General features: G+C 33.7%; 2 protein-coding genes across 4 annotated transcripts in view; one reads left to right on the top strand and one right to left on the bottom strand.

The window, feature by feature from the left end:
- Nucleotides 1-1,930: 1,930 nt before the first annotated feature.
- On the bottom strand, nt 1,931-9,094 carry LOC145291248 (NAD-dependent protein lipoamidase sirtuin-4, mitochondrial-like). Of its 2 annotated transcripts, XM_080136865.1 has the most exons (4): nt 8,999-9,094; nt 7,634-8,341; nt 4,367-4,510; nt 1,931-2,179 (listed from the first exon to the last, which is right to left on the bottom strand). In XM_080136865.1, exons 2-4 carry the CDS (start codon nt 8,267-8,269, stop codon nt 2,027-2,029), a joined length of 933 nt encoding a protein of 310 aa, XP_079992991.1. In that variant the 5' UTR covers nt 8,270-8,341; nt 8,999-9,094; the 3' UTR covers nt 1,931-2,026. The 2 variants fall into 2 exon arrangements, with proteins under 2 accessions (XP_079992991.1, XP_079992982.1); XM_080136856.1 differs by lacking the exon at nt 8,999-9,094 and having other exon boundaries at nt 7,634-8,867.
- A 7,511-nt stretch (nt 9,095-16,605) lies between these two features.
- Nucleotides 16,606-27,302, top strand: part of LOC145291262 (prohibitin-2-like) — a 29,405-nt gene continuing 18,708 nt past the window's right edge. For both annotated transcript variants that reach the window (XR_013869371.1, XM_080136876.1), the window contains exons 1-2: nt 16,606-16,883; nt 24,106-24,187. Coding sequence is in view for 1 of the 2 variants with exons in the window: in XM_080136876.1 (XP_079993002.1) it covers nt 16,754-16,883; nt 24,106-24,187 (212 nt within the window). In the remaining variant the exon portion in view is untranslated. The remainder of the gene's footprint in view (nt 16,884-24,105; nt 24,188-27,302) is intronic.

The raw sequence follows: 27,302 nt of genomic DNA on the forward strand, positions 1-27,302 counted from the left end.
CGTCACTAACGATTATTACACTCCGTTCTTTAACTCTTATCCTTGTGGCTTTGAGCCTTGATAAGAGGTGACTCCCTTATAAAAAAAAACAAAAAAATTTAAACAAACCAAGTTAAAAGAAAACTATTTTTCTGCAGTTTGGGATATGCTTCAATAATCTATTACATAAAGGGCAAGCTTAAAGATTCATTCATTTATTGTTATCACAAAGTGTGTTTAAACACAGTGTCACCTGGGTTAAAAAAAAAAAACTCTTCTGCCATTTTGATGGTATTGCCTAAGAGCCATAATCGAACATGCTCGATATCCTAAATAGAGCAGATAGTAACCCAAAAATGAGAAACAAAAATTTTTCTTCTGGAGAGCGGGGGGGGGGGGTTATAAGCTCTGGTAGTCTCCTCAACTTTATAAGTGGTAAATATCTTAAATACAGTAAATAGTAACCCCAAAGTTAATTAACTTGGTTTTAGTAGTCCTCTGAACCCTAGATAGAACAGGTGTTTAAACAATACGGCCCAGAATAAAAAAAAAAACTTCTGTTCTTTTGTTGGTGTTGCCCAGGAGCCATAATCCATAGTGCCCAGTATCTCGCATAAAGCAGATAGTAACTCAAAAGTGAAAATTACATAAAAAAAACATAAATTTCTCTTCTAGCAGTATAGAGAGGTGTTAAGTGGGTTTTAGTATTAATTTGGAGGCACAAATCCAACACACACTATTTAACATCTTCTATTTTGTCCCCAAGGCAACGCCAGGTACTCCTGCTAGTCACTTCTAAAAAAAAAAAAATTCCAATTTCTAAGAAAGACCCAATTTGGCTCTAATTTCTAAAAATAACTTTCTAGTTTACCAGTTTGTTTTGTAATGATATCAGAGGAAGTTGTTTCAAGGACACAACCAGTAGCAATAGAATAGATGCCACCACAACATGACTCATAATATTAAACTATACAAGCAGCAGGAATGATTGAATGCTGTTTAAAAATATAGACTCTCGCTTGAATACTATGTGAATCTGCAGATTTTAGCAGTCTAATAGAAAGGCCATAATATTAACCTTTGCAAGTTACAATATTTGATGCTTGTCCAAAATTAATCCTACATTAAAAAACAAAAATAAAGAAAAATCTGTATGATGTATGTGCCTGCAACGGAAAGAAAATATTGTACACCAAAAATTATATAAATTGATCGAGTAGTTTTATTTTTAAATAAGAAAATCAAATTTTGTAGCCAAACAAACAGTGACGATATCACGATGCCATCTTGAAAACAAGGGAAATAACTTCAAATAATTCAAACTTTTGAGATTTTAGAAAACCATTTTCAACATAGAGACATTGGGAAACTCAATTTCGCTTAAAAATGATTTTTTTTATAAAAAATAAAACTACTTGATCAATTTACGTAATTTTTGGAGTACAATATTTTCTTTTCGTCATAGGTACATACATACATACATTATACATATTTTCTTTATTTTTGTTTTTTAATATAGGGGAAATTCTGAAAAGCACAGAATATTTTGTGCATGATATAAAAAGCCAAATACACCAACGTTCTCTCTTTTCCAGTTTTTTTCAGATTTGTGAGCACATTCCTAAAAAAAATGTTTATATTCATCATTAATTTAAAATGTTGAATAGAAAGTCAAATCTGTCTTTAAAAGTCTTAGTAAACCTGAATGTATTAAAAGATTGAAAAGTAAAATTCTGGGCATGCAATCTACACTATCCAAAATGAGATTTTACTTTTTATATTTTACTAGCATATAAAAAAAAAAACAACAACCAACACATATCAATTTTGCCATGGTTACAAGATAGAATACTACCACTTTGTCTAAAATCGCTAAAATATACTTTTTTTCTCTGTTATCATTTTCTGAAGATTTTTTTCTAACCAAAAATAAAACTTGATTCAAACAAGAAAAAAAAAAAAGCATGAATTTATTTATGGTGAAAAAATTTGGGAAGGATTTTTTTTTTTTTTTAAAAATCAATAAAAGTTGTTGTTTTTTTTTTACTCAGGTTATTTTTATATGGCTAAAAACTTCGCCACAACGAGCATTGATTTGAAAATCCAGCAAATCGTCTCCTCGAATCAAACCAATATTTATGGCACCAATCGGTTTCTTCTGTTCATGAGCAGCTTTTGCAAATCTGTAACCAGAATAAATCTGAAGGAAAAAATAAAAAGTAAACAGTTTGAGAAAATTTATTGTAAAATTTTATTAAAAAGATTAATATTTTTTTTTTTATGGAAATCGCTTCAGACAAGGCATGAAACTATTTGATGTAAGGAGCTAACAAGAACGAAAGATAATTATCACAAGGACAAGAAATGCCTGCTGATCTTAGATTGATTGAACTAAGGTTATAGGTTGAGCAAAAACAATCAGTAGAAGGAGAGTTCTAAAAGCCTGTGTTTTTGAAAAGAATCTGTATTACAATGAGGTGTCAAAACAGCAAATTGATGGAGATATTTTGACCTAGGACAATTTCATTCAAGGACGATCTGACAAGACAAATCATATTTTTTTCAACCAATTAGTTATTGTTATTTCTTGATGAGAAATCTTAAATCTTTAATCACACAAGAGTCAAACAAAGTTGGATCAGTGCATTCATTCTTTTTGCGGACTGTTATCCTCATCTTCATGGTTGTTGTTTCACCATGTTTTGGTGAACTTATCCTCTGGCTTTCTTCAGGTGGTTAACCGCGACAGGATAGGAATGCTGAATCTTGTGTACTGTATCCCCAGTAATTACTGCCTTCCATAGTTGTTGTTGTCTCACACAGGTTTTAGCCAACTAATTCTCTGGCCTGCTTGGGTATGATTGAAACCACTATCTTTAGACAATGCTCACTTGGAATTGTAGAGACTCAATGCCTCTATCCACTGCACTGCAGGCCCAGCAAAAAGAATGGATGCACAGATTATAAAACCTCATCTCAAAAAGATTCCAAAAATAAAAAAATAAAGTTGAATCATTCTATTGCTCTAGAAAGTGCTTGACTCCTCTATGACAATGCCTGACCGCATGTTGATAAACCAACCCTACAGAAGTTGAACAAATTGGTCTATTAAACTCTTCCTCATCCACAATACACTCAAAACCTCTCACCTACTGACTACCACTTTTTTAAGCATCTCGACAACTTTCTGCATGAGAAGTGCTTCAAAAACACAAGTGATATCAAAAACGCCATCAGCAACTTCACCACCACCAGAATGCAAGATTTTTACATTACTAGTATAAATACACTTGTTTTGCATTGACAAAAGTATGTTGATTCTGATGGTGCTTATTTTGATCAAAAATTTTTTGTATGAGCCGAGATATGTTCATCTGAATTTAAAAGTTAAAAACCCCAAGAACTTTCTTGTTAACCTGATATCTAATAACATGACCTCAGTCCTTGGAGGAAACAATACAGATGTATAGATGAAGACCTAGCAATCAGCAATGTAAAGTATGACTTGACTAAGATACAAATGATAATGACTAACTTGACTAAGATACAAACGATTAAAGTAATTAAAGTAGTTAATGATTGCATAAGGTCATACTAATTAACACACCAATCAAAGCAGTAAAGGAAAACTTTTAAAATTACCTTTCATAATTGAATTGAAGATACATCTTGTCTCTCAAAAATGACATTGCAATAGAACAAAAATATACATATGTTGCTCGAATATAAAAACAATCAATCTAGCACATGTATTTTCATAAACAAGAAAATATTGGAATTTAGGCCTTACTGATTAGTTGTTGGCTTGTCCCTTTAGGGCCGCAAGGATTAGCTAATAAGAATTTCAATCCTTACTCCCTTAGAGGTCATGTGAGCCAAACTATAAAAACCCTTGCACATTTTGTTCTAGCCTCTTTTTGAACCAAGCAGGACAACAGCAGAACTTTGGTGACAAAGCCCTTGATGGCAATCACTGAAAGCCACACCACTCCTTTTTCACGGTTACTTTATTTTTTATTTATTTTTTTTTTTTTACTGTCTTGCAAAAAAGTTTTGTAAAAAAAGAAACTGGAGAGTTTGAATCGTAACAAAAGGGAGGCAAATCTTTTCTGAAAACTGAAATTTAGCAAAACTTAATTTTCGCTAATTGTCTTTGAAAACTGTTATTATTGAATAGTTACAGCAAAAAGGAGATAATTAGGATTATTTTAAATACAACATCTGAACTTTATGTAAATTCTTTCGCAAACAGAGCCAAGTAATAATGCCCTTAAACATTTGAAACTAATTATATCAAATGAAACGAACAAAAAATAAGAAATAAAAAAATAAGATATATAACATTAAAATTTCTCTTTTCTGATAATTATTTCAATTTAATACTTACATATAAAGATGTTCCTAGCAACAGCATGGCGTCACATTCCTTGAGTTTATTAAAGACGAAATCCACTGTTGGTCTGGCAACATTATCACCAAAGAATATTATTTCTGGTTTGAGAATACCACCACAATTTGGACACGGTGGTACCTGTATTATGATGAAAAGGAAAAAGGAATTAGATAAAGAATTTTAGTTTTTACTGTTATTTCAATCCAAACAAGGCACAATGCCACTTGGACATAAGGGGCTACTATTTGGGATTGTAATCAAATCAAAATGGATTATACATGGGCGAATGGTGGCTTTGTAAAGATATAGATGGTAGAGAGAGCCAACTTTCTTCACAGCAGCTTTGGCAATGTTCTCAATGTATTTACTTCAATTCATGTTACTTGTGAATATTAAGCCGAAGAGTTTGAACAAAGAGCGTATTATTAGCCATGGCAACCAGTGGTTGAGAATGTTTCTTTTAATTGTTAAAGGAAAGAAGTTTAGTCTTGGCAAGATTAAATGTTACCATCCAATTACGCCCCGATTCTACTACAGACTGGAGGTCTTCCTCTTAAGTTTTCGCCATTGCATTAGATATGTGTTCATTTGTTCCCTCCCCCTGCTTGTTATAGAGCATGTCATCAGCAAATATATCCACCAGGGAGATAATTTATGAATATCAGGAATAATAACGGTCCAAGGATCGACACAATAGAACAAACTTGCCTTAATCCATACTGTCGGAAGTCTAGTATCTATGAGGTGGTGGACTAGTGCTTGATTTTTGGCAAAGAAGGGAAAGAGGCTAATAGGGTGATAATTGAGTGTATCAGTTCTTTCAGAAGAATTTTTGAAAACTGGTACCACAGAAGCAATTTTCCTGAAGTCAGGAAAGCAAGATTTGGTAAGGCATTTGTTGAAGAATTTGGAAAAGAAATATGAAGAATAAACAAAATGTGTTGATCAGGTTTATGAAATTTGGAGATGAGGATTGCTTATTTACATTATTTGGATTCTGCAACTCATGTCCATCACAAAACTGTTGCAATCTTCAATTGTGATGCACTCCTAGTTATTGTTTGTTTTGAGGGGTTTCTTTCTACAATATCCAGGAGATGAAATGCGTGTTGCAATTGACTTGATTAGTCTAAAATTGTCTACTTTTTCACCTTGATAAAGTTCTTTCTAATGTTGGCAATATATTTTTCTGCTATACAGGGTACCCCCTCGCCAAAAAACAAAAAAAAAAAAAAACAAAAAAAACAATGCCACCCATAGAATCATTAAATAAACTTCAATCTATGCCTGACTTGTCCACAAAGTTTCAATCATGAATGGTCAATAGTCTTTGCTTTATCATCATTCAACAGAGTGTGTATACCATAGGAAAGACAAACTTTATGACTAGATAGCATTTTAATGATACATAGTCATTTTCATTAACTCTTAGATTTAACCATGTTATTATTTTGTTTGGTGGGGAGTGGGGTCCACCTGAACTTAGGACTAGTTGTAAGATTAAGGGTTTTTTTTTTAAATTTTTTAAATTTATAATTAATTTTAAAGCATACCCCCCTCCCCTAAAAAATAAAATGAAGCACACACAAATTATTTTCTTGAAAAAAAAAAAAAAAAAAAGAAAAAAAAAATTTGGTTATATGCCCTTATATGTTCCTATTTACTTGCCTCTCTACAAGGGCAAAGTTACTCCTTCCTAAATTTCCCACTTCAGACAGAAACTGTATTTGATGATCTGATCATAGAGTTCATCATTCAAACTCCTCAACCTAAGATTCACAAGTAACATGAACTGGAACAAATACATAGAAAACATTTCCAAGGTTGCTGCAAAGAAAATGGGCTACGTCTATTGTACTAAAAAACTTCTCTCACCTGCCAGTGTCCTATATCTCTACAAAGCCACCATCCACCTATGCATCAAGTATTGTTTTTACATCTAGGCTGGTAAACCAACCATGAGTCTCTTCCTCTTAGATAAAGACTAAAACAAAAAAAAAGTCTTTACTCTAACAGGTCCTACCTACACTACCTACTAAGTCCCATCAATGTGCTTGTTTTACAAGTACTTTCATGGAATGTGCACCAACGAACTTATTGCACTGGTGCCCCACCTCAACATAAATGTCCCCGACCGACCTGACAATCAACAAAAGCACACCTCTTCACTATCCTTATATACCAGAAGGTTTTCTACACTAATATTTTTTCTTCAGTGCTCTTTCCTGCTCACTTTTTCTCAGATTATACCAATAAATTTAAATGTAATGTTAAGAAACACCTCGTTAAAACTTTTCACTTAGGATGCCTGTATATGTATGGCCCCTAATTCAGAATAGCCCTTTAGTTCATTCCAAAACACGTACATTGCCACTGATATGTAAAGTAAAACAAATAAATAAATAAAATAAAAAATAAAGAGAAATAACTTTGAAGGTTTACAGTTATCTCCCTTAACAATGAAAACAAGACCTGTATGTTTTGAAATAATACCCAACGTCAATAACGTATCTGGATTAACAGATAAACAAGGAAATTATCGAAAACAAATAAATAAAAATAAAATTGCAGTGTTTATGTAACATCATTCACCATAAAAACAATCACTGTTTTCCGAACAAAACAACGCGTAAAGAAAATGAAGGAAAACAATGCATGCATCTTGCATCATCGTCCGTGATCAGATTTTTTGTTCTAATTCAACTTTATTAAGAAAAACAAAAACGTAGAAAAATCTTTATGATGTACGTATCCATCACGGAAGGAAAACATCATCCTCCAAACATTACGTAAATTGATCAAGTAATTTTTTTACGATTTTTAGCGATTAATAAGTATACCGTCATTACAAGGCTAATTATAAAATCTCGGTATTTCGAATTGGGTTGTCGTCCTTTATTTATTAAATATGGCGAATCAAGACACACCGTTTTCGCTTCCTAATAAAATTTGATTTTCTTAGTTAAAAAAAAAAAAATAAATAAATACTAGATCAACTTACATAAGTTTTGGAATATGATATGTTCGTTCCATGGCAGATTTTTCTGCATTTTTCTTTATATTTAAAAAAATCAGGTTGAATTCTGGACTTACACCGATTTTTCAGCAAAAAGATGAATAGAAGTTTAGAAAATAAAAACCTTATTATTTAACCTCTAACTAAGTTTATAAATGAAAAGAAAACAATGTGGAAACTGAATTAAAAAAACAAAAAAACAAATATCAGTTTCTACATTTTATTTCAAACTTATCAATGATTACCTTAAATTCTTTGACTTGTTCGTCTTTCAATTGAACATCTCCATCGGGAGCAATATCAACACTTTCGATATTCCATCCAGGGTTCCAATCGGTTATTAGGTTCTGCATGGCTGGCCTCGTCATTTTGTGCGAACAGTTCAAACAGTGTACTCTATGGGAGCAGCCGTGCAGTTCGGTGACCCTCCGACTCCCAGCCTTCGTGTGAAGGGCATCAACATTCTGAGTGACTAGCCATGAGAGCCGACCTTCTCTTTCCCATTGAGCCAACGATTCATGGCAGATATTGGGTTGAAAAGACGAGAATGTCGGCCAAGCCACAAAATTACGGGCCCAATATTTTTGACGACGGTCGGCACTTTTCAAAAATTCTTGATACTGAACTGGACGATGGTCAGTACGTGCATAGAGTCCAACTTTTTCGGATCGGTAATCGGGTATGCCACTTTCTGTGGAGACACCGGCGCCAGTCATGACAAACAAACGGTCGGTTCGTCGGAGAAACTTCCGTAAAATGTAAAGTTCTTCTTCCAACACGGGTCGGTTCGCAGGTACAAAGCTGTGCGTATGATGGCTATGTGAGCGAAAAAATATTTGGACATTTTTCCGAAAGCAAAATGAAATTAATAATTTGCTCATTGTTTATCAATCAACTCTGGCAGGTTCAGACCATAGAAATTGTACCATAAACAATCCTGTACCCGATAAGTTCTGCAACCATTGGAGAGAAAGAAAAAAAAAAAGATTAGAATTACATAATCACTTTTTGCTCTTGCATAATACCCATACAATAATCACAAAAGACGAGCAACATTTTTTTTTTCTAATATAAATATAAAATTCAAGCTAGTTTCAGAAAATAAACAAAGAAAAAGCACATTTTCAACACCGGGAAATGCAGTAATTTTTAATGAAGTTTTGCGAAATACGGCAGAATGAAAGAAAATAAACATATTTTAGGTGCTATGAAAAATGCGTAATTCGAGTAACGAAACGAAACGAAAGAATCTCTTACAAAAGACAATAACTTTTTCCCGAAAGGAGGTGGTAACATTGACTGTAACAAAGCTAGGCACAAGGTTATGATGTGGAGCGAAATAGTTAACAAAGACCACTCCTCTCCTCATATTAATAATAGGTTCGTAAATAATAACGATGTTAATAACGATAATAATGATGTTTCCTTTATTAACTATTCTGTACTTTTCCACCCGGGGTAGTTGATAGTAGGTATCTCCCCTCCCCCAAAGGGTATTCTAGACTGAAGCAAAATTTTCTATGGTCGGTCCATCGATATTCCCTGGCGAGAGTGCCTCAGGCGATTAGCAATAAATCATCCCCTCTCTCAAAGGGGGGGGGGGTAATTACCGAATAGATATCCTCCCTGAAACCAATCAGAACAGCTCCCCAAAGTTAAAATGTGTTGAGAAGAAGGTTGTAATGCATATAAAAATGGCCTCCTGAGATGAAATAGATACAATATTTATAAACCTTAATCAAAAGACTGAGAAAAAATAAAAAAATAAATAAACGATCAATTTTTAAATCAGTACCCTCAGCACCCCCTCCCAACAAAATGAGATTTTACTTTATTCAGACGATTACCTGTGAATAACCTGATAAAAAAATGGCGAAACACACAGAAAAACAAAAGCAACAATTACTTTACAATGATCCCCCATTTCTAAGTCACTAACAAACCGATTTTTATTTCTAAAGAAAGGAGATATTTTCTGTCTGCCTGTCTGTCTGTCGGTCTCTGTCTGTCTGTCTGTCTGTCTCTCTCTCTCTCTATATATATATATATATGTGTGTGTGTGTGTGTGTGTGTGTGTGTGTGTGTGTGTGCGTATTTAGTGGGGGTAAGGAAAGACACCTCACTTAATCCTCCCTGAACCCTAAGTCCAAGTGGCAAATTCACTCCCAATAAAACCTTCCTTAACTTTATTATTAACACTGGAGTTTTTCAAGGTGTTAACACATAATTGCCTAAAAGAAAATAGAATCTCATGGGGGGGGGGGAAGAGGGTGTGATTTAGCTGAGGGTGCTAGTCTACAATAGTACCAAATAAACTTTCAATATTTTTTTGCAAATAGTTTGCAAAAACTAGCAACTTTTAATGGAATTTAACCAATTTTAAAAACAAAAGTGAATAATTTGTATAAATAACAACAACAAAAAAAGGAAATTGATCTGTAAACAGGGACAATTTTAATTGTTCTAAAAATAGTTATTGTATATTTATTATCTCCCCTGTATGCACGTTTGAATTCAAGTTAAATAAATATCTTAAGAAGCGTTTTTTCCTGAAATATCACACGATACAGAACTTGCATCTAATCATACTGATGCAAGTAAAAAAAATCAATGCAATGTTAATATATAAAGTAAATATATATTGTATTAATAAAAGGTGAATCTGCAAAGCTTGTTCTGTAGCAGACACAAATGGACCCCTTTTCTTCTCGCGCGTTCGCTTCCTCTGAGTGAGTGATGAGGCGCTAGACTGTCCAATCTGAGGACTTGCGCACGAATACAAATTGACCCCTAGGGACCAGACAGCTTCCGGTCCCAGAAGAAAACTCTCTCTTACGCTACCAGCCTTCGTCGGTGCTAGACGCCTGTTCTCTTCGCTGCTCCTACTAAAGGTATTGACGACAACCGCGCCCGCGGGTTGTAACTACCTCGTAAGGCAGTGGAGACCCGACTCTACTTTCTTCCTTCAGTACGCTTTGCAAATAAACCTTTCCCTTGTTAAGTTGAAGAAGTTGTTTGTCATTGTTCATAGAATTGTGTTATCACGACGGAGTCACCATTTTAGGGAATTTCCCTAATAAAATAAAATAACACAATTCTATGAACAATGACAAACAACTTCTTCAACTTAACAAGGGAAAGGTTTATTTGCAAAGCGTACTGAAGGAAGAAAGTAGAGTCGGGTCTCCACTGCCTTACGAGGTAGTTACAACCCGCGGGCGCGGTTGTCGTCAATACCTTTAGTAGGAGCAGCGAAGAGAACAGGCGTCTAGCACCGACGAAGGCTGGTAGCGTAAGAGAGAGTTTTCTTCTGGGACCGGAAGCTGTCTGGTCCCTAGGGGTCAATTTGTATTCGTGCGCAAGTCCTCAGATCGGACAGTCTAGCGCCTCATCACTCACTCAGAGGAAGCGAACGCGCGAGAAGAAAAGGGGTCCATTTGTGTCTGCTACAGTTCCACCATTATATCTTAATTTGTTTCAGTTTGTGTCAATTTGTAACACGTCTGCATTGTATTGCCTGTTATAAATTACCTTTATACAATTATTTCTTTGGAATCTTCAGTATTAATCCATACATGCAAAAACCATTTTATGCACTTTCTACTTGGGACGAACATCCGGTTCTCTGTGCATCACCACAGATAAAGCAGAAGAAATGTTGGGATTAAAATTCTTATTTGTTACGTCATGAATTCAATATTTTGACTTTTGAAGTTTCAAGTAATTTAACTAGTGTTGTGAAGTATTGAAGTTAACGTTTTCCTTTGAACTGCCGAATACCGGTAACTGTTCATCCAAAAAAAGAGAAGTTTTTCTTCAGCTTGCAATGTTCTCAGAATATGCAAAAACGACAATCCTTTTTCTTTTCCTGTTTCGAAATTCGTAGAAAATCTGTCTTTTTTTCTTCCCACTGACATATGAATTCACTGTATGTTCGAACGATTCTGAGTCAATAAAAACGTTCTCGCTAATGAAAAAAATACCAGCTTTTTATATGCCCAAGTTTGACTGCATCTTAATTTGCATATGTCACCTTTTCGTTTCCTATCGATCGGGTTTCGAGTTTGAATGTCGGTGACTTTTTACGCACACGCCATCCTTGGATGCTTGTTTCCATGACTGTTGTTACATGTTGATGAGGTTGAATTTAAGTTGCTTTTGTGTGTGTGATCAACCATTTCAGTCAGACCAGATCTTTTCAAAATGATCTTGGTTACTTCATATCTTGTCTTATAAATGTGTTCATTTCATCTGTCAACTAAAACTTTTCTGTTCAGTTTATATTGACCAATTCAGACAGCTAGATTTCAGAGCCATTTGATGTGGTTGCAGAGGTCAATGCATTAGCCACAAATTTTTCCAAAGGTTAAGCACACTTTTCTGTCCTGTACATCAAGACCTTGCATCAGAATAATACCAAATACGTCCAAGGATAGAGTACTGTTGCCACATCTTGGCAAGAGCTGCTTTGACAGAGTTCAAAATAGACTTTGTAGCCTAGTGGGGATGCTCTTTTCTCTTCCCTGCAACCTCTTTCCCACAGAAGAGATGTTACTTTATTGTTATTTTCATGGCAAGTGCTCGTTTGAGCTCCAATCTATGGTCCCCCCTCACCAAACTTTCATGAAAACACTCATTTAGCTGAAACTGCTATCAATAATTTCCCCTGTTCTTTATCTGTGCCTAAACCTAAATGTGGATTCCATGAACAAAGTTTCTTTCTTAGAACTGCACACCTATGGAACTCTCTTCCGTTTCCCTGCTTTTTAGCTGACTACAATATGATCATATTCAAGTCTAATGTGAACAAATTATTGTGAGCCGTCCCCTTAAATAATCCAATTTATCAAATTTTCATTAATGATTACTACAATATTATCCCATTGACTACTGTTGACTAGGGTTTTTTACAGCAATTCGAAAATAAAAAAAAATTTAGAAACAAATTTATAATTATGATCCTCTGTGACTAAATGATTAATGTAAGCGTAATTTTATGAAGAAAGCCGTATGAATGAAGCATACTAGGAGGATAAAAGTTTGTGAGCAAACAATATTCATTCATTGTTCTTTGCGTGAGCTTCATTAGTACAGGGATTGAGTAATTTGCCCATTTACAGTTTGAATATACCACTCTTACTAGTGCAGATTTTAACCTTGTGTGATGGAGTCCCATATGCATGATAATTTCAAGCAGTGGCGATTTAGCTTGCGAATCATGGAATCGTTGCTGAGACTGGGTGCGGTTTAAGGTCCTTGGATGGAGTCTGACATGAGCTACAATTATGGTGACTTGTTGAAACACTGTCTAGACTGGTTTTAGTGTGATGCCCTTTTTATATGGTCTTTTATATGAACTTTCTCGAATGTTCCAACCCATTCACCGTCTACATACATGAATAGATAAAAATATAATCCCATGGATTTGTGTGTAAAAAGGAATGCATTACATTGACAGAACTGCATCGGCAACCGGTGACAAAACCAAATTGTTCCTGAAATTAATAAATTCTGGACAAATAGATTTTTCTGATTACATGACGAGCAATTTGATTTAGCTGTTCACTACAATGTTATAATTTTAAAAAAAAAACTATTATCGCTGAAACACTAATTTTATTTGAATTTTTAAAGATCTCATCATTTACCAAAACTTATGTATACATAACTCTAATAAATATGCATTAAATTATTTTTTTGAATGAGAAAAAGCTAAAATGAATATTAAAATATATTATTAAAAAAATGTAAACATTACTAACTTTTTATTACATAAAATTGAACACATTTTTTTAATTTGTTTTGGCTGTATTGTTGAACGCAGCTTCTAAGAAACGTTTCACCGGCTCTGTAGAAACCATCAGTCAATTTATTCGGACAAATAAAAATTACAATAAATAACTTTCTTTAGATTAGGCATGATGCCCTATTTGTTTTGGGTATGCGCACAGGTTGAATATTCTTTCTTGACAACAGAAACTTTGCTTTCTTTAAACTGAACACTGCCTTAAAAAAATACAGCATTCACTCTATTACTGAAAAGATCTCCAATGGTTTCCATAAAATTTATTTGAAAAAATGAATGTACACCAATAATGATGAGGAGCGTGACAATCTACAAACATTCAAACAGAAAGAAAAATAAACAAACAAAATGCTAACAGGGCAGGTTAGTAAGACCCTTTCACCCTTTTACTAAATGTCAGGCTGCCCACTTTTTTATGGGTTAACTTAAAACAAGCAGATGGGAGTGAGAGCTGAGAGGTATCTAAAAATAAAAAGATCAGGATGAGGTATGGGAATGGACAGTGTCCTCTAAGATAGAAACAACATTAGGGGTGGCCAAAGACAAAATAAATATAGGGAATGGGCATCTTTGCAGGCTTTTTAGTACAAAATAATTAAACAGGACCAGAAATCCTTCATTCCACTAGCTAAGAGTTTTTAAAATTTTTTAAAAAGGGATGGGTCCCACAGGGAACACAAACTCCGATCCAGCTCTTTGTTAAATTCATAAAATAATGTGATGCACCAATCTCCTATTAAACTCCATGTGATTTAATCTTTTACAATCACATCTGATCTTCATCTTAAGTTGATGCTTAAAGTAAACAATCAAGTCTTGATCAAGAACAGATCCAACCTATGAACCTCATCAAGACATGTCACTAATCTTGCTATGGTTGTATGTAACTAGTATTATCTCACTGGACCATCCTGGGGTCCACGACAGCATGAGTAAGTTGATTGTAATCTAACTATTCTTTTTTCCTTAAATTGTGGCAAAGCTATGTTGTTGATAACGGATGATAGAGCCATTAGTTGCTCAGCATCAATGCAAATCGCTACCTCTCTGACATATTCCTAGAGTCATTGAATTTTACTGCAACTGAAAAGATCATGCTGAACCATTTCTTCTTCTTGATCCTCACAGAGTGGTCATAAGGTATTGTTCCGTAAGCCATCTTTGCATAGTTTAGCCTAAAGGGACAGTGCATTTCAAACCAGTCACAAAATCAGAGAATAGAGTTGTCGAGACAAGTGTGGCCTGATACCCAATTTCACTGAGAATGGATCTTCTTTTCTAACTTCCACGCTAATTCCTAAAATATATGTTTTTCTAGACTGTATAAAAGCCTGGTTTCCAGCAACACTTTAAGCGTGGCTCAGCATTCACCAAAGAACTGTGTATCTTCCTTCGGCATACAACAGCCTTCATTAAACTGAGGAGTTTGGGATGAGATTGGGAAGGGCTCTTTTAACTGAAGGGATCAACAAAGAATCTTCTAACAAACTGCGTCCAGAAGAGCCAATCTTTTAATATATGAAATCTTCTCTCGCTTGGATGTTGAGAACAGACCTGTCTGCGAACATACGCCCCCCCCCCAAATGAGAAGAGTAAACGCTGAGAATATCTGGAAGTGCAAACTCTCCACTCCAGGTCCTCGACCATATGCCATTGAACATGCTATGGTTGATGACGATTTCTATAACTTCTTTATACAAAGTGAGTGCCTTAATTACTGTTGCATTGTCAGTATGACGTGACATAAAACTGCTGATATCATTGGCAAATGTGCAAACCCTAACTCACACTTCATCAAAAAGACCAAAGTGGTGAGCAATAGGTATTACACACCTTGTCCATTTAATTGAAGTGAAGGAAGGGTTTCAACTCCAGCACAAAAAGCAGGGGCATCAGCTGACAACCTGATGTACTGACCGAGAAATTACAAATGATGCCTAGCATTTATTTGCACTGTTATTGTTGTCAGATGATACAGAATGTAGACCAGTGGTTCTCAACCTTTTTTTACTCATGGACCCCTTTTCCCTTCTTTTTATCTTGGCGGATCCCTTCATAACTATTGGTCATAAGACAGTCTTCTATTTTTCACTCATATAAATTTTGAGGTTTTAATAATCAAAGAAATATTATATAATTAAGCTTTATTTTTAAATGAAAACTAATTTAATGCAAATAAAGTATTCTACAACAACTATAATAATAATGATAAGTTTTGTTATATTTTGCCTGTGGACCCCCAGAAATATTCCATGGACCCCTAGGGTCCATGTGGACCCCAGTTGAGAACCCCTGATGTAGACCAACTTGCAGAAGTCCAGATTAAAACCAACAACCTCTAGAACATCCCAGGAAACAATGGTCAACCCTATCAAATGTTTTGGACTAATCTAATTTGATCACTCCGACGACAGTGACATCTTCTATTTCTTCTATGATAAAGTGAATCAGATGTAAGTTATGTTTCTGTTTTTTGGAGATGAGGATGGGTTATTCATATTATTTGGATTCTTTAGACTATTGTTCTCATCTTGAGTGTGATTTTCAATCATGAAACTCAAGATGAGAATAGTAGTCCGAAAAATTCAAATAATACGAATGCAAGTTGTTTTGAATTGATCTCCCATTCACAGCATAATTCTGCTCCAGTTTGATCAAGTCAGCAACAATCGGCAAACTCTTGCTAAAATCTTTAATTCTGTGTTATGGGCCTATAATCATCTAGATCCTCCTTACCAAACTAATCCTTTTTTTTTTAGCATATTAACTCTCTTGATAACCTGTCCAGGATGGATCCTTGAGTAAATCACTAGTTCTAGACATCCTTCAGAAGAGGTACAAACATGGGTGACAGCTTCAAGAATAATTCATAGGACAAACCATCAACCTGCTTAAGCAGAGCAATGAACTCACACGCAGTTAAAACTCTTGTGTGTCTGTGTGTTTTTCGCCTATACGCAACTTTGATAAATACTTTTTTTTTTTTTTTAAATTGAATATTTGGCGATTGTGCAGTATACTGAGCATACTCAACAAGGAAAAAGAGGGGAGAAAATTTACGATAAATAACTTTTCTCAAATGCAAGAAGCTTCAATCGTCTGTCGATCTGTGCAACTTTTCATTTTGGACACTTTGTAAGTGATTGTTTTATCAAATTTTATATCGAATATTGATGGAAATCAAATATAAATGTTTAAATACAAACACGATTATATTTCGGATTATTTTTCTCTAAGCTCTAGATCTAGAACTACATCTCCACCCGGGCAACGTCAGGTACATACAACTAATTCTTTACGATAATACATAGCAAATATGCAGAATGATTTTAATTATTTAGTTCAATGAATGCTTACGAGCAGGCAAAAGTCGCTGCAATTTTAGGCCACTTGAGTTAAGTATAATTTCGTTTCGTCAGTTTCCAGTTTTGTAGTCAACCACCATCCACCACACGTGTTAGGAGTCCATTACAGAAGTCTTATGATTCTCGGCTTACTTCCTTTAAAATAAACACTTTTTAAAAATCGTCCCTTCTGTTGAAATAGCAACATTGCAAAAATGGACCCTAAAAAATTAGGAGATATAATGAGCAGGCTTCGTGGCAGTGGTAAAGGCTTAGGAGCTGGTGTCGGTCTTTTGGCTATGGCAGGAGGCCTTGCCTATGGAATATCACAATCTATCTACACAGGTAAGTTAAAAGAAGATTTATAACCTCGGAAAATATGAATGAATCGTAAAGGTTACTTTTAAACATCGTAAATTATAAGTTGACAATTAACTCAATTTTTAAAAACATCCTTAATTAACGTGATGTGAATGTTGTGAAAATAAGTATTGAAATAATAAATCTTTGTAAAACAAAAAGGGGATGGGGGTAGAATAAAAGTTTTCATTTTACGACGAAAAATTAGTTTGGGATTTTTCAAAATACTAAACATAAAACCAACTAGGTATAAAGTAAGTCTCCGTTTTATGTATGATCACGAAATGAACATGATTTTAAAAATTTAATTTGATTTTATTTACTTTTTTTTTTAAGTACGCAAATCATGAATTTATTAAGTTTGTTATTTTAAAAGTAAATAACATCACATTTAAAAATAAAGGAAAAGAAAAAAAAGCTTGTTCACTTTGTCGTTATGTTTATCGTAAAATGGGTAGGCAGCCTACTTATAGTCGGTTTTACGTTTTGAAAAATCCCCAAATGACCTTTTCATCGTAAAATTAAAACATCCAATAATACAAAAGTTGATGGTATTTTATTTTTTACAACATTCATACATTACAAATTATGAATATTATAAATAAATAAAAAAAAAATGTTTTTTTAAAACTAATTTCCCAACTTCTATTTTACAATGTCGAAAGTAACCTTTAACCATTTTTAACCTTTTAAGAAATCGTTGTTCGATTAAAATCCATTCAGCATTTTTATTGTCTTTTTATTCCGTATTTTGTTTTATTTTTTTGTCTAATATATATTTGATTGTCACTATTTTTCACCAATCAATGTCATTGAAGGCGAGTGTTGTTTCTAGTTTCAAACGAAGGTCATTCGTCATGGGTTCCCTCCCTCTTTTTTATATTAACCTTTCAACCGGTATCGGTTTTGTAAGTGCTTCAAGATATTAACTGATATTAAAATGCTGAGCGATATCATCACGACTCGTAAAAAAATATATCCATTCACAAATGTAATCGTGCAGTAAATAAATAAAAACCAACAGGAAATGATCGGATTTTAAATTAACATGCAAACCATTTTAATACTCCGACGACTAGGTGCGTGCGTGCGCGCGTTTTGCAACACATGGATTTCTTTGGAATAATAGGGTTTTATTTACTGGTGTCTACTGTCTCTCTTGTAATATAGCTATAATAATGATAATGATGCATGTCTATATTAAATATAAACAGACTAATTTTGTTTTAGACTTCATCTTTTAAATTCTAGATGTCTTTAATCTAAATTACAAACGTGAAAATTACATCAAGGATTTCATCAGGATGTTATTTTTACAAGTAGAATAATGCAACAATCACAAACTTTTAATATTTTATATATTTTTGATATTATAAAAAAGTGTTGTTTTTTTTTATACCAAAGTTTTTATGGTTAATTCTTATTACAGTCATTTAAACTAGCGGGACCTGTGGAAATTCCACAGAGGATTGATTCATATGTGATATATCGATGTTGTTGGCATTCTGTAGATGTTCAGCGTAAATGGAGACGCTCTGATATTATTGTAGCTTTTTTTTTTTTAAACTGCAAAAGTATTTATCCAAGCTAACAGGGACGCCCGGCGTAGCCAGATCGTAAAATACGCTTATTTTAATTCTTACAGATTTCGTATATATTAATTTAGAGTTGATGTTCTATCGATTTTTATATATTCTAAAGTTGCAATTTCAAAAATAAAAAAAATATATCTATATTACTTGGGTTCAGCAGCTTGAATCGAAACCGAATCCTAAAGTTATATATATATATATAGAACTTTAGTTCCTTCAACTATAAACGAAACCAAAACTTATGAAGAATTTTTGATAAAATTATTTATAAAAATAATATAGATTACTCAGGTGCCATCAGCTAAAACCGAAACCAAAACTTATGAAGAATTTTTGATAACATTATTAAAAAAAAAAAAAAGATAGATTATTGGAGTGCCATTAATTATAAGCGAAACCGAAACCAAAACTTATGAGGAATTCTTGTTAAAATTATTTAGTACAAGAAATGGAAGTATATAACAATTAAACGACCTGGATGTAAGTGTGACACAGAAAATTACATATACATTATCGTATTAATATATAGATTATTTAAAGTGTTTTAAGCGTAATATCTTAACGAAAAAAAAGATGCAGCAAAGTAAGAAATATGAAACAAATAACTGTTACCAAATTAAATTTTCAGTAATCTTTACGATTACTGATTTCACTGCATTTCCAGTTGCTCCCTATGTTAAAATAGGTTTTTCTAAATAATTGTTGCAGAGGGCCGAAAGGTGTGAGATGCCAATCGACCATACAACTAATAAAGTAGACACAAGGCAAATAAGTAACGGCAATAGCAAAGAGAGGTGACAAACAGAAACACAGATCTTTTGTTAAAAACTGTGTTTATTGTTTACCAAGAAAAACGTAAAATGTACGGCGATAGATATTAGGATCAGCCGGAGTAAGAACAGGTGTCTCCCGGGGTTGAGATTCTTGCGTCCCTCAGGTAGGATGACATGCATCAGGTTGATTCTAGTCGTATGGGCGGGATCTAATGCTGGAAACTGGTAGCCTGATGTGGCACTGGAACTGGTAGCTGGATGTCAGTAGGCACTGGAAGAGGTAGCCGGAAGTGCTGGAGCTGCAGGAGTGAGTTGGGGAGCCGCTGCAAATTGCAAGAGTTAGCTGAGGGTCACTGGAATGGCAGGCTGTGAGGGTAAGTTCCAGGAGGCAGGCAGTAGTAGAGAGTAGAATGTGTATCGCACACAGGTAGTTTGTTACTTGCATTAATACCACTGAAACGGCTGTTTGGATACTACTGCTGCTGCCCTCAGTTCCCACGGCAGCTGGGTCCACCGATGACGTAAATCAAGTTGGGATTTAGGAGGTTCTTAGGTCCCAGGCTGAGCTGAAAATTTGCTGTGACCCTACTGACTTCATGGAAGGCCATAACGACAGTGCCGGAAAACAAACAAATGACTATTATTAATTTTTAGACGGGTTACTCATGGACAAGAATGTCTTGGGTGTGTATTATCCATATATGTTTTTTCCGTCCAAAAATAAAATGTTATTTTGTTTTGTTGCGAAAAGTTGAGTTTTGTGCTTTCTTTATTGTTGAAGAAAAGCTTATTTTTTGCATGTGTGGCTGTAGTGTATTTCAAGAGGTGTCAGGTTTCTACAGATGTGTTTTTTTAAAAAAAAACAAAGGAGTGCTGAGTTGAGACTCCAACATCATGTTATTTAGAAAAGCTCGTAACATGGGCAGGGGTAGGTGGGCTTCCTGTACATATTCTGTACTTTTATATAACAATTTAATATGCAAAAGATAATCAATTAAAAACATAAGAGCAACAAGAAATGAAGTGGAAACCGTAATAGTAAAGATAACCTGAATTTTAACCGACCTGCATAATTTAAAAATTTCCAAATTGTAAGTTTTGTTATTTCAAAATTTGTTTGGATACGTTCAATCAACCGATTTTGTCCATCAAACATCGCTGTCAATTTTTTATTTAATTATTTTTTGGGAGGGAAGTGGTCGCTGCTATTATATATATATATATATAATTATTTTCACAGCCAGACAACGTTGTAGCTCACAAGAGCCATGACAACCAACAACCCGGAAGCCTAAGACTGGAGTTTTACCCTCATTTTGGGCTCATCAGTTGGACAGATCCGAACTCTGGATTTGAAAGCTGAGCCTCTTGCATGCGAGCTGACAACTCTACCGACTGAGTTAACACACCACACACACAAGAAAGCCTACCTAATGGCACAGATCAAGCAGTCTCAAGTTCGGAGGTATCTAACTGATGAGCCCAAAATGAGGGCAAAATTCGAGTCTTAAACTTCCGGTTTGTTGGCTGTCATGGCTATTGTGAGTTACAACATTGTCTGGCTGTGAAAATAATTATATATTTTCTCACATTCTGAAGATATATATATAAATGCCCAGGAAAAGTCACCTGATTAATGTTTACCAATTTTGAAATATTCTGTTATTCTGAATAACAGTAATGTTTGTTTGCATATTTTAAAACTGGTAAACATTAATCAGATGTGACTTTTCCATGGCATTCATATATATCAGATCAACTGACGAAACTTAAAAGCCATATATAAGATTTAAAAAAGAAAACGGATTAGGTTAAGCATTTTAATCTTTTAAACTTGTAATTAACGACCACCTAAAAAAAGAAAAGTTGACCACCATGTTTAATGGATGAAATTGTTTAAGTGAAAGTAACAAACAAAACTTGGAAATAGTTTCAAAAGTTTAAAACTATACAGGTCAATAAAAAATTTAATTTTCTATTGTTTGATAACAGTTATTTGTTGTATATTTGCCCCTTCACCTCCTTTCATTGAATGTTAACTATACTACACACTGGCCAGGTTTTGTCTTAACTTGCAAAAAGATTATTTTTACTTTTTTTCCGTAAAAAAAAATAACATTCCAAATGGTAAATTCATCATACACATGAAATGCTGGAATAAAAATAGATTGAAACAAATATTGTCAACATCTATAAACAAAAAATGCCCAAAGCCGCCTTTAAAACTTTCCACAACATGTGCAAATGGAAATGCAAATAGTTCTATGCTCAGTCAGTTAAATCTGGAGCTGCTGAGCAGAAATTTGTGAGAATTTCATTTTACTGAACAAATGTAAGATTTCTATTCCAACCATTATAAATGGACCAAAGGTAATTTTATCACTATCAGATAAAGCCAATCATTTTTCAAAAAAACTTTGCTTCAAATTCCATCCTTTGTGGTCAGAGCTAACTATTTCCAGAATTTTGCCTTATAACTGAGAACACTTTAAATGTTATCCATACATCTGTCTAAGATGTCAAACATATCAAGAACCTCAATGCTAGGCAAGACAAATGGTCTTGTCAACATTCCACTCATTGTGGTTAAGAACTTGCTGCAAGAACTTATTCCTATCCTTATAAAACTATTTAATCATTGCTTAAATGAGAAATGCTTTCGATCTCTTTGGAAAATTTTATCAGTTTACCCAGTATTTAAGTGTTGGTGATTATACATCTAGATTACCATACAAATTAGTTTCTTGTGAGTCATAAGCAAGTTGTTTGAATCTGTAATAAATCAAAAAGTCATCAATCACCTTGGAAAAACCAATCTTCTTAGTGACAAGCAATATGGATTTCTTCCTGCTAGATCAACTATTTATGTGCTGATTGTAATATTGCATACAATCGGTGAATCTTTCAGAGTTTTGTTTCTATGGCAATAACTCTCAACATATTAAAGGCTTTTGATAGTGTTTGACACAAAGGATTGCTTTACAAATTTGTTAGTTATGTAATATCTGGCAATGTTTTCACAACAATTAAATCCTTTATCTCTGATAAGTCTATTAAAATAGTTATTGATGGGCAGGTCTGAAGCATAAAGTATCAAGTATGCTACACGGATCTATTCTAGTTTCAATTTTCCAAAACATATTCTGTGATATTTGTTTACATCTATGTAGACACATTTGTCTATGATGGCATTTTAGCATTTTGAAGAGCTGTGTGCCTAGCATCAGGCAAAATTTCCATGAACAGTTTCTTTCCAAGAACTTCTCATCTATGAAACACTTTATCATGAAACTGCTTCTCTGCAGGTGACAACAAATACTTGTTAAAGCAATTTGATAATGTTATTAACCCTTATCCTTGAGTGGCTGTTAGCCTTGGTAAGTGGTGACCAATTAGGTAAAAAAAAAAAATTGTACAGAGAGTAGCCACCCAATTTGGAATACTAACCTGAAGTGCTCCATTAGCTATCTTTACCTGCAGCCAAATGCCGCTCTAGTCACTGTTTCATCTTTTTCCATGGTATCTGGATTATTCTTGGTGGTTGTTATTTTCAGTTCTGATACATGAATGAATTAAGATTTCTAATGTTCATTGTCACAATGCCATTACAAAAACAGGCCCTGTCAGAGGAAGAAATAAAAAATTCACTCACTTTTACTTTGCAAAATTTTCTTTGAATTAAAAGCTACACAACGTCACTGAAACCTGAAAATTTCATTGCTCAGTGTAACATGCTTATTTGTTTTTATAAATAAAAAACTTTGTGTCATTCCTACTATAAACAATGCATCATTCAAAAATGCTGAAATGCAAGAGAAATACATTCATAAAAAGAAAAGCTAAAAAAAACCTGTAATATAGTGCATATGAGCACGGTGGAAAATAGCAGTAGCAAAGGATAGCCAGCATGCAAAGAGATTAGCAGCAGCAGCAGTAGTTGAAAAACTGCATATGCAAATTGGAAGGTGTGCATGAAAAGAAGGAAAGAAAGGAGAAAAAATGCAACACATGGTCAGGCAGAAAGAAAGTTGATGTCAAAGAAAATGGATATGTAAATAGTGAGGATGAGAATGGGCCAGTTGTGACCGGCATGCGGGTGGAGGAAGGAGAAACGAGAGCCTGGTAAAATGAACATGTGGTAGCAAAAAACTGTTTTAAATGGTGCTGAAAGTAATGAGAATAAAAATGTTTTGTAAAAAAAAATAAAAGCTGCCGACCATATTTTTCTTTATTTCTTTACTCTTGTTTGTACGTAATGGCAACATTACAAACTTATCAAAAATCTAATTCTTAGTTGATAAAAATTGTATTTTGATGCTTTTTATTTTTAGCGATTTTGTAAAATTAATTTTTTTTTAAAATTTACTTTTTGCCCTGGTTTTTGCTTTTTATGTCTTCATTTATAGGGAATCCAAGAAGGTAACTTCTGCATGCTCTTTCCAGAATCGAAATTCATGAGTAGATAACTGTATTAATATTAAAATATTAGAAAAATAATTTGCAGTGTTTCACATTAACAAGAGATTTACACTTTCAGACATGGAGAGTCCTTTTTTTTATCATATTGTCAAAAACCTTAGAAAATGGTATTTTTTAATTTTTCAGTTTTTATCATTTTGTTTTAGCTGGAAATTGGACATCTTATTGGATGCCAGAAATTCACCTGCTATTTTATACATTACAACCGAGAGATCTTTTTAAGATTCTAACCATTCCTTTAAGTGCTATTGTTTTGCTCTTACACTTGGTTCACTGGGTATATTAGGTAGTTTTTTAAATTTTTCTTTCTTTTATTATTTTTTGTTTTATTTTGCTTTAAAAAAATTCTTTTTTTGTTTTCAGTTGAGGGTGGACACAGAGCCATTATCTTCAGTCGAATTGGTGGTGTAAAATCAGATATATATGCTGAAGGCCTTCATTTCAGGTCAGTTGCTATTCTTCTCCTTTTCACATACTTCTTTGCCCCACACATGCAACTGTCTTTAAGGGCTGAAAAATAGACTTTTAGCTAATCTTTTTACTGTTACATTTCACTCTGATAATGATTATGGCTGAATCGTCAATTGTGTTTAAATGTATTGAATTTCAAAAATAACAATTTTTGTCATTTCTTTGACTTAGACACTCATGGGTGAAAATAGAAAACATACGCAGCTGATTATAAAAATGTTTTTTATTCTTGTAAGTATAAGCTTTTAGTTTTCAATGACATATTGACAAATCTAATGGCGACGTGACAGGGTTTGGCGGTAGTGGTGTGCAGAAGACTGTGTTGCTATCACCCCTCTCTTGTTGTTGTGTCAACTCTGTCTCTCCTCTTTGTATTTTTTATTTGGCCTAGATGATGACGACATTCTGATCTGCATTGTTCCGCAAAAATGTGGTCGCTCACTGATCAGAGATGTTGCGCCCTAAAACTTGACCTCACTTTGATGCCATCTCTCGGGCCTTACATACTCTTTTTTGATTGCTGTCATTTGACCACATGGAGATTCAGCACATTACCCTTGGTCACGTTTTCTGGCCAAATTTATTGTTTAACCTCACTCTACAGAGATGTGGCTTATGCAACGTTACCATTTTGTTTTATTTTAAGTACATTTATTTTTTTCTAAAAGTTTTAACCATTGCGTTGTATACATTCAGAAGAACGAGCCTCAATCAAGTTTAAAATTAGTTACATGTATTAATTCCTAATTCCAGCTATGTGTGTGTGTGTGTGTGTATAATTGTTGTGGGGGAATCACCCTCCAAATGGACTGTTCTGTCCATTATATAAACCATAGACCTTTTGATCCCAGGTGTGGATTAAACACCAGAGTGACCCTCGCCTGCTCGGTGACGTTTATTACTCTTTTCAGTTGTAACCTTTTTACGTTGTTGTTCCAGTAATACATTGTTTAAACTCTATTCCATTGTTCTGTTTTCTTTGTGGCTTATTGCAAGCCATAACAACAATAATATCTATATATTTATATATATATATATATATATATATATATATTTTTTTTTTATCACAAGAAAGCTATACAGAATGCTTCATTGCCAAAGGAATCATCAAACAAATGTTTCTGAATAGCTTACTTACCATAAATATATTTTTATACTACTGCTACTACTAAGCTCTACTTATGTATTGAGCACTGAAGTAATTACAGAAAATATGATACAGTAACATTACATATTCAAATATATATATGCATAAATTAGTAACAAATTACATATTCTCCACTCTATAATAAAGACCAATGTATATTTGCATATAAATACATGTGTGGTTCCCTCCAGTCGCGTGAATAAAACGTGTACCTATTTCTAGCTCCTAGGTAAAAATATTTTAAGTGGTTAGGGGAAGCGAGAAAGCAAACAGCAAGTCTAACAACCATCTTGGGGCTACTCTGCCATCAGAAAGGAATTCAAAAAGAAAACTTCAATTCATGGTGGGCGCTTTTTCCTTTAGATATCCGAAATGATAATTTGTATATGAAAAATGAAATTACTGATGTAACTCTAAGATTTTACTATGAATATCTTAGTAGATATGAGCACTGGCAATACATTTTTTCATCAGTTTTAAGATATATATATATATAGGGTGTCCCAATATATAAATATAAAATCAGTAACATAAAAAATATACTTTATCTGTACAGTTCAAATTGAATTGCGCAAGTTTAAGAATATTCTCAAGTTGTAAGCAAAGATCACTTTTTGAGCTAACATTATTAAATGAATTTGAAAATTTACCTAGGTAATCTATTATTATGTTAAAAATCTGAAATTGCTTGTCATCGTCTCAAATCTTAACGTCATGACATAATTTCTAGCAAACTTTTCAAACTTAATTGCTAAGACTGGAACGCTATGTTTTGGTTTCAATTCTTTTTCACTGTTCATATCACATTTTGAACAACAAAATGCCACACATTTGTTAAACATTTTTTGTTATACAAAAATGTCAAAAACACTTTAAAATTCAATAAATGCAATTAATGCATTACAATATCACCTTTCTTGGAGATGAAATGACCTTGGCCTTCTTTGTAGCAGGTGAGGAGAGGAGGGGGGACTTCTGTATTAGTTGTCTGCCTCTGGCTCAAACGGATTGAGCTAACTCTGATTTTAAGTTAAGAAACCATTTGGATCTGCCTAAAAAATTGTCAGTATTTCCGATGATGTGATCAGCCTGGTGTACGTTCGATCAAAAGAAGTGATACCAATTAAGCATAAACTTTATTCATACCAAGATCATTGTGCAAAATATTCTTCGTTCTCATGGAATATACAAATAACATTTGCTGTTTGATTCATACTGAATCACCTGCCACCGATCATAGTGTGGTGAACACCATATTTTCCTTGATGGTAACAGTTGCATTATGTCGGACTCTGTGGTTTTAAAACTTTCACTCCTAAATTTTTTAAATCTTTAATAAGTCAGATCAGTTTACTCAGGGAAAATAAGACTGTTATTAACATTCCTGAGATGAGGATTGATAATTTGGATCATTTAGATTACTGTTCTCATTGAAAGTGTTATTTTAATGTTTTGGTCGATGTAATTATAGACCTTCTTCAGGCATAGGTTGTCGAGCTCAGAAATCTGTACATAATTTGGAATAGAATCATTTATTTAATTTACTGGGATAGCATACTCTTGTTCTATCAGCTATGGCTGGGTAGATATCTTAAATAATTTGTAATTGTACTGTTAGTATTGCCCATTAGTTGAAATGTTGTGCGAATAATACTCAAAATAAGAACACTAGTCTGAATAATCCAAACTAGCAGAACCCGTGGAAATTCCATGGTAGTTAAAATTTTTTAAAACACATAAATAAAATGAATAAAAAATAAAATAAAACAAATAACGTTGAATTTAAAATAATTTTTTAGCAAATTCTTTTTTAACCTTTTAAAGCTAAAAAGAATTGATTAAAAAAATTTTTTGCAATGAAAATTCAGCATATTTTTTTAATCTCAATTCTTTTATAAAAATTATAAAGGAACAGATGTCAATTCACTTGCATATTTTTTTT

This window comes from Euprymna scolopes, chromosome 2, assembly GCF_053919585.1.
Source record: "Euprymna scolopes isolate OS-2025 chromosome 2, ASM5391958v1, whole genome shotgun sequence".
Taxonomy (NCBI): Eukaryota; Metazoa; Mollusca; class Cephalopoda; order Sepiida; family Sepiolidae; genus Euprymna; species Euprymna scolopes.